The 9,026-nt window shown below is 16.1% G+C and overlaps 1 protein-coding gene across 1 annotated transcript; it reads left to right on the top strand.

Annotated features, from left to right (window-relative positions):
• The first annotated feature begins 284 nt into the window (after positions 1–284).
• Positions 285–3,376, top strand: LOC149925550 (uncharacterized). Its single transcript, XM_090161776.1, has 3 exons — positions 285–1,674; positions 2,035–2,124; positions 3,363–3,376. Exons 1-3 carry the CDS (start codon positions 285–287, stop codon positions 3,374–3,376), a joined length of 1,494 nt encoding a protein of 497 aa, XP_090017902.1.
• Positions 3,377–9,026: the final 5,650 nt, after the last annotated feature.

Raw genomic sequence — 9,026 nt, 5'->3', positions numbered from 1 at the left:
CGCTTCATACCACGTCGCCTTGGGAGATGAGGAATTCGAAAGACTCAACAGTCCTGAGATATGGCCAGAAAATTCTGTGTATTCGGTTTACAGGGGCTGGCTACGGCACAGTAGGAAATACGACGAGATAAATGATGCCGTACTTGACGAAACAATAACCTTAGAAAATACGCAAATAAAGGAGCCTACTACGAAACCGGACAATGTTGAAGAATATAAACAGACCGAGGTAAAAACGATAAACTAGAGTATGTAGAGCCTGCATATCTTATTATAAATATATTATGGGTAGTGAAAACATATGTCTTCGATATCAAAATGTTAAAGGTCTAAGAACCAAGCTAGATGCCCTCAACACGAGTCTTATCAACTGTGATTCAGACATTATTTGTCTTACGGAAACCTTTTTTAATGATACTCATTTTAATGCTGATTTTATACCCGATGACATGACCGCTTTCCGGGCTGACCGCCTACAAAACGCCGAAAATACCATTCGGGGTGGTGGTTCAGTCATTATTACCAAACGCAATAGGAAAATCTTAAGACGAACAGACTTAGAATTGGCTTCGGAGTGTGTCTGGATAGAGGTAGCGGATGTGCGGGGAGGAAATATTCTTATTGGAAATCACTATTTTGCCCCCAATAACAATGTCGAAAGATACGCTAATTATTTCAGAAACGTTATAGAACGATTGCAGTCCCATAGTGGGAAAATAATTATAGTGGGAGACTTCAACCTACCAGGCGTAGACTGGACGCACATGACAGCGAGTGGTTGTAATAGTATGGTGAAGCCTAAAGCTCAAATTGTCTTAGACTTCGTGTGTGCGTTAAACGTATTTCAGCTTAACACACTCAAGAATAGTTTCGGTAATACGCTAGACCTGGTACTAACAAATTTCAACACTGTAAACTCAGAATTGGATATCACTCCGCTTCTACCGATTGATAAACTATATCATCCGCCGCTGAGTATAAAAATTCGCATAGAGGCTCCGCCGGAAAATCTCCTTAAACAACCTTCACCCGAATACCCTGAGCAAAACGTCAAGCTAAACTATCGTAAAGGTGATTACGATCAACTCTATCGCTCTTTAAGATCCCGGGATTGGACGGAAATATATGCGGCTGGTAACCCAGACGAAGCGGTTAACTATTTACAAGCGGCAATTCAAGAGGACCTAGGAAAATACATACCAAAAGCTGGAAAAGTTATCTCCAAATACCCTCATTGGTTTTCAAAAGAGCTACGGCAGAGTCTATCGAGAAAACACTACTATCATAAAAAATTCAAACGTATAGGAAATGAATTAGATCTCCAAAAGTTTAGGGATAACAGGAACGAAGCCCAGCAGCTCTTAAATCGTGACAGACGTAATTGGAGTTATACGGTGGCACATGATCTTGAAGAGAAACCGGATATGCTCTGGACTTATGTTAATAACAGATTAAAACCGAAAGACAAGGAGGATATCATCATCTCCGACAAAGATGGAAACCCTCTCACATCAAACGAGGAAATTTCTGAAGCATTTTGTAATCTATTCCAAACCGTAGTAAGAGAGGACACCGAAAGGAACACCAATCAGGATAATGAGAACATAAAGGTCGCCGCCTACGATTCCTTCAGTACACTAGTAATATCATATAACGACGTCCACGACGCTATCGGTAAATTAAAACCGAAAAAATCAACGGGTATAGACCAGATCCCTGCATTTATCTTAAAGGGCTGCAAGGACGTTCTCATACCTCTTTTGGTGTACATATATAATCTATCAATCTTAACCGGTGTCTTTCCTGAAATGTGGAAAACATCAGTTATCATTCCAATCCATAAAAAGGGACCCAAGCAAAATGTAAACAATTATAGACCAATATCTTTAATATCCGTCTTTTCAAAGGTCTTTGAAATAATAATTCATAAATATGTGAGTACCTGGTTTATACCGCATCTATCAAAGGAACAACATGGATTTTGCAAGTCAAGGTCTACAACGACAAACTTAATATCACTTTTAAACTATGTAGCTCCTAGACTTGAGAAACAGAAACAGGTCGATTGCGTATTTATGGACCTATCTAAAGCATTTGATAGAATGAGTCACCAAATTCTACTCAGTAAGTTGGAGTCCTACGGGATTGGTGGTTCACTGTTACAATGGATAAAAAGTTACTTAGGTTTGAGATTAAACATAATAAAGGTCAATGGAGTACTCACTTCATCCACTTATAAATCCACTAGAGGAGTCCCGCAAGGGTCGGCCCTAGGTCCGTTATTATTTCTCATTTTCATCAATGACCTATATACAAATATTACAAAAGATACCCAATTGCGAGCCTTCGCGGACGACAACAAAGCATTTAGAGAAGTCTCTAGCTTAACAGATTGCTTAGACTTAGAAAATGAAATAAAAAGAATTAGTAAATGGGGAAGAAAGAACGAAATGCCTCTTAATGCTACAAAAACATACGTTATCTCATTTTCAAGAAAAACCAACTCGATAACCTACGATTACAAAATTGACAACGATTCAATACAACGGATAAACATTACCAAAGACTTAGGAATATGGTTGGATACCAAAATGATTTTTAACGACCATATTGAACGAATGGTAGGAGAAACGCTCAGAAAGCTGTATGGTGTACTGAGAATTGCTAGAAACCTAAGCAGTTCGACGATATTCTCCCAACTGTATAAATCTGTCGTTAGACCAAAAATGGAATATTGCTCCTTAATATGGGGTGGCTGTACAAACTATCAATTAAACATTATAGAACGAGTGCAGAGGAAGTTCGCAAGATTACTAAATATATATTTTCATAAAAGAATTCGATACAATTATAATGACACCCTAAAAAAAATAAATCTACTTACAATGTGTCAAAGATTTAAATACTTCGACATCATGTTTTTATTTAAATTGTTACACAACTATGTTGATTCTAACGAACTGCTTCCTTGTATTAAATTAAAAACGAACTTAATCAGTACTAGGACAAAAGATGTATTTTATATTTCTGAATTTAAAACGAGTTTAAACGCCCTTAAAAGAGCGCAAATCGAATATAATCATTTGAATAAATTTAATAATAATTTAGACATTTTTGAGAGATCTAAATATAAATTTCAGAAGGATTTGACTAATGCACTTTATGAAGATATATAAATAGTGATTTTAAATGACGAAAACAATTTGTTCAGAATGGCTTTTAAAATTGTATAACGTTAGATTTGACGGACAATCTTTGTTAACGAGAAATTAATTTAATGTAAAAAAAAAAATCTATACATATAGTTATATAACAAAACCTGTAACTCTATGAAAAGTGTTTTAAAACATGTTGAATTGCAGGAAATAAACAGTGATTGAATTGAATTGAATTGAATATAATTTATAAATATTTAATTAAATATAAGATTAATATAATTTAGAAATATTTAATTAAATATCAGATTAATATAATTTATAAATATTTAATTAAATATAAGATTAATATAATTTATAAATATTTAATTAAATATAAGATTAATATAATTTATAAATATTTAATTAAATATAAGATTAATATAATTTATAAATATTTAATTAAATATAAGATTAATATAATTTATAAATATTTAATTAAATATAAGATTAATATAATTTATAAATATTTAATTAAATATAAGATTAATATAATTTATAAATATTTAATTAAATATAAGATTAATATAATTTATAAATATTTAATTAAATAGAAGATTAATATAATTTATAAATATTTAATTAAACATAAAATTCATATAATTTATAAATATTTAATTAAATATAAGATTAATATAATTTATAAATATTTAATTAAATATAAGATTAATATAATTTATAAATATTTAATTAAATATAAGATTAATATAATTTATAAATATTTAATTAAATATAAGATTAATGTAATTTATAAATATTTAATTAAATATAAGATTAATATCATTTATAAATATTTAATTAAATATAAGATTAATATAATTTATAAATATTTAATTTAATATAAGATTAATATAATTTATAAATATTTAATTAAATATAAGATTAATATAATTTATAAATATTTTATTAAATATAAGATTAATATAATTTATAAATATTTAATTAAATATAAGATTCATATAATTTATAAATATTTAATTAAACATAAGATTCATATAATTTTTAAATATTTAATTAAATATAAGATTAATATAATTTATAAATATTTAATTAAATATAAGATTAATATAATTTATAAATATTTAATTAAATATTAGATTAATATAATTTATAAATATTAAATTAAATATAAGATTAATATAATTTATAAATATTTAATTAAATATCAGATTAATATAATTTATAAATATTTAATTAAATATAAGATTAATATAATTTATAAATATTTAATTAAATATAAGATTAATATAATTTATAAATATTTAATTAAATATTAGATTAATATAATTTATAAATATTAAATTAAATATAAGATTAATATAGTTTATAAATATTTAATTAAATATCAGATTAATATAATTTATAAATATTTAATTAAATATAAGATTAATATAATTTATAAATATTTAATTAAATATAAGGTTCATATAATTTATAAATATTTAATTAAACATAAAATTCATATAATTTATAAAAATTTAATTAAATATAAGATTAATATAATTTATAAATATTTAATTAAATATAAGATTAATATAATTTATAAATATTTAATTAAATATAAGATTAATATAATTTATAAATATTTAATTAAATATAAGATTAATATAATTTATAAATATTTTATTAAATATAAGATTAATATAATTTATAAATATTTAATTAAATATAAGATTCATATAATTTATAAATATTTAATTAAACATAAGATTCATATAATTTTTAAATATTTAATTAAATATAAGATTAATATAATTTATAAATATTTAATTAAATATAAGATTAATATAATTTATAAATATTTAATTAAATATTAGATTAATATAATTTATAAATATTAAATTAAATATAAGATTAATATAATTTATAAATATTTAATTAAATATAAGATTAATATAATTTATAAATATTTAATTAAATATAAGATTAATATAATTTATAAATATTTAATTAAATATAAGATTAATATAATTTATAAATATTTAATTAAATATAAGATTAATATAATTTATAAATATATAATTAAATATAAGATTAATATAATTTATAAATATATAATTAAATATAAGATTAATATAATTAATAAATATATAATTAAATATAAGATTAATATAATTTATAAATATTTAATTAAATATTAGATTAATATAATTTATAAATATTTAATTAAATATAAGATTAATATAATTTATAAATATTTAATTAAATATAAGATTAATATAATTTATAAATATTTAATTAAATATAAGATTAATATAATTTATAAATATATAATTAAATATAAGATTAATATAATTTATAAATATATAATTAAATATAAGATTAATATAATTTATAAATATATAATTAAATATAAGATTAATATAATTTATAAATATTTAATTAAATATTAGATTAATATAATTTATAAATATTTAATTAAATATAAGATTAATATAATTTATAAATATTTAATTAAATATCAGATTAATATAATTTATAAATATTTAATTAAATATAAGATTAATATAATTTATAAATATTTAATTAAATATAAGGTTCATATAATTTATAAATATTTAATTAAACATAAAATTCATATAATTTATAAAAATTTAATTAAATATAAGATTAATATAATTTATAAATATTTAATTAAATATAAGATTAATATAATTTATAAATATTTAATTAAATATAAGATTAATATAATTTATAAATATTTAATTAAATATAAGATTAATGTAATTTATAAATATTTAATTAAATATAAGATTAATATAATTTATAAATATTTAATTAAATATAAGATTAATATAATTTATAAATATTTAATTAAATATAAGATTAATATAATTTATAAATATTTAATTAAATATAAGATTAATATAATTTATAAATATTTAATTAAATATAAGATTAATGTAATTTATAAATATTTAATTAAATATAAGATTAATATAATTTATAAATATTTAATTAAATATAAGATTAATATAATTTATAAATATTTAATTAAATATAAGATTAATATAATTTATAAATATTTAATTAAATATAAGATTAATATAATTTATAAATATTTAATTAATATAACTTATAAATATTTAATTAAATATAAGATTATTATAATTTATAAATATTTAATTCCTATGACTTATAAATATAATAATAATAATAATAATAATTCTTTATTTGTTCTCCGTGCGAGGTATACAGTTCTTCATATATTTAATTAAATATAAGATTAATATAATTTATAAATATTTAATTAATATAACTTATAAATATTTAATTAATATAACTTATAAATATTTGATTAAATAGAAGATTAATATAATTTATAAATATTTGATTAAATAGAAGATTAATATAATTTATAAATATTTAATTAAATATAAGATTAATATAATTTATAAATATTTAATTAAATATAAGATTAATATTATTTATAAATATTTAATTAAATAGAAGATTAATATAATTTATAAATATTTAATTAAATATAAGATTAATATAATTTATAAATATTTAATTAAATATAAGATTAATATAATTTATAAATATTTAATTAAATATAAGATTAATGTAATTTATAAATATTTAATTAAATATAAGATTAATGTAATTTATAAATATTTAATTAAATATAAGATTAATATAATTTATAAATATTTAATTAAATATAAGATTAATATAATTTATAAATATTTAATTAAATATAAGATTAATATAATTTATAAATATTTAATTAAATATAAGATTAATATAATTTATAAATATTTAATTAAATATAAGATTAATATAATTTATAAATATTTAATTAAATATAAGATTAATATAATTTATAAATATTAAATTAAATATAAGATTAATATAATTTATAAATATTTAATTAAATATAAGATTAATATAATTTATAAATATTTAATTAAATATAAGATTAATATAATTTATAAATATTTAATTAAATATAAGATTAATATAATTTATAAATATTTAATTAAATATAAGATTAATATAATTTATAAATATTTAATTAAATATAAGATTAATATAATTTATAAATATTTAATTAAATATAAGATTAATATAATTTATAAATATTTTATTAAATATAAGATTAATATAATTTATAAATATTTAATTAAATATAAGATACATATAATTTATAAATATTTAATTAAACATAAGATTCATATAATTTATAAATATTTAATTAAATATAAGATTAATATAATTTATAAATATTTAATTAAATATAAGATTAATATAATTTATAAATATTTAATTAAATATTAGATTAATATAATTTATAAATATTTAATTAAATATAAGATAAATATAATTTATAAATATTTAATTAAATATCAGATTAATATAATTTATAAATATTTAATTAAATATAAGATTAATATAATTTATAAATATTTAATTAAATATAAGATTAATATAATTTATAAATATTTAATTAAACATAAGGTTCATATAATTTATAAATATTTAATTAAACATAAAATTCATATAATTTATAAATATTTAATTAAATATAAGATTAATATAATTTATAAATATTTAATTAAATATAAGATTAATATAATTTATAAATATTTAATTAAATATAAGATTAATGTAATTTATAAATATTTAATTAAATATAAGATTAATATAATTTATAAATATTTAATTAAATATAAGATTAATATAATTTATAAATATTTAATTTAATATAAGATTAATATAATTTATAAATATTTAATTAAATATAAGATAATATAATTTATAAATATTTAATTAAATATAAGATTAATATAATTTATAAATATTTAATTAAATATAAGATTAATATAATTTATAAATATTTAATTAAATATAAGATTAATATAATTTATAAATATTTAATTAAATATAAGATTAATATAATTTATAAATATTTATTTATATATAAGATTAATATAATTTATAAATATTTAATTAAATATAAGATTAATATAATTTATAAATATTTAATTAAATATAAGATTAATATAATTTATAAATATTTAATTAAATATAAGATTAATATAATTTATAAATATTAAATTAAATATAAGGTTCATATAATTTATAAATATTTAATTAAACATAAAATTCATATAATTTATAAATATTTAATTAAATATAAGATTAATATAATTTATAAATATTTAATTAAATATAAGATTAATATAATTTATAAATATTTAATTAAATATAAGATTAATATAATTTATAAATATTTAATTAAATATAAGATTAATGTAATTTATAAATATTTAATTAAATATAAGATTAATATAATTTATAAATATTTAATTAAATATAAGATTAATATAATTTATAAATATTTAATTAAATATAAGATTAATATAATTTATAAATATTTAATTAAATATAAGATTAATATAATTTATAAATATTTAATTAAATATAAGATTAATATAATTTATAAATATTTAATTAAATATAAGATTAATATAATTTATAAATATTTAATTAAATATTAGATTAATATAATTTATAAATATTAAATTAAATATAAGATTAATATAATTTATAAATATTTAATTAAATATAAGATTAATATAATTTATAAATATTTAATTAAATATAAGATTAATATAATTTATAAATATATAATTAAATATAAGATTAATATAATTTATAAATATTTAATTAAATATTAGATTAATATAATTTATAAATATTTAATTAAATATAAGATTAATATAATTTATAAATATTTAATTAAATATCAGATTAATATAATTTATAAATATTTAATTAAATATAAGATTAATATAATTTATAAATATTTAATTAAATATAAGGTTC

The sequence above is a fragment of the Leiobunum rupestre genome, chromosome 10 (assembly GCF_980474605.1).
Source record: "Leiobunum rupestre chromosome 10, qqLeiRupe1.1.hap1, whole genome shotgun sequence".
In the NCBI taxonomy this organism is placed as follows: Eukaryota; Metazoa; Arthropoda; class Arachnida; order Opiliones; family Sclerosomatidae; genus Leiobunum; species Leiobunum rupestre.
This window is presented reverse-complemented; position numbering and strand designations above follow the sequence as displayed.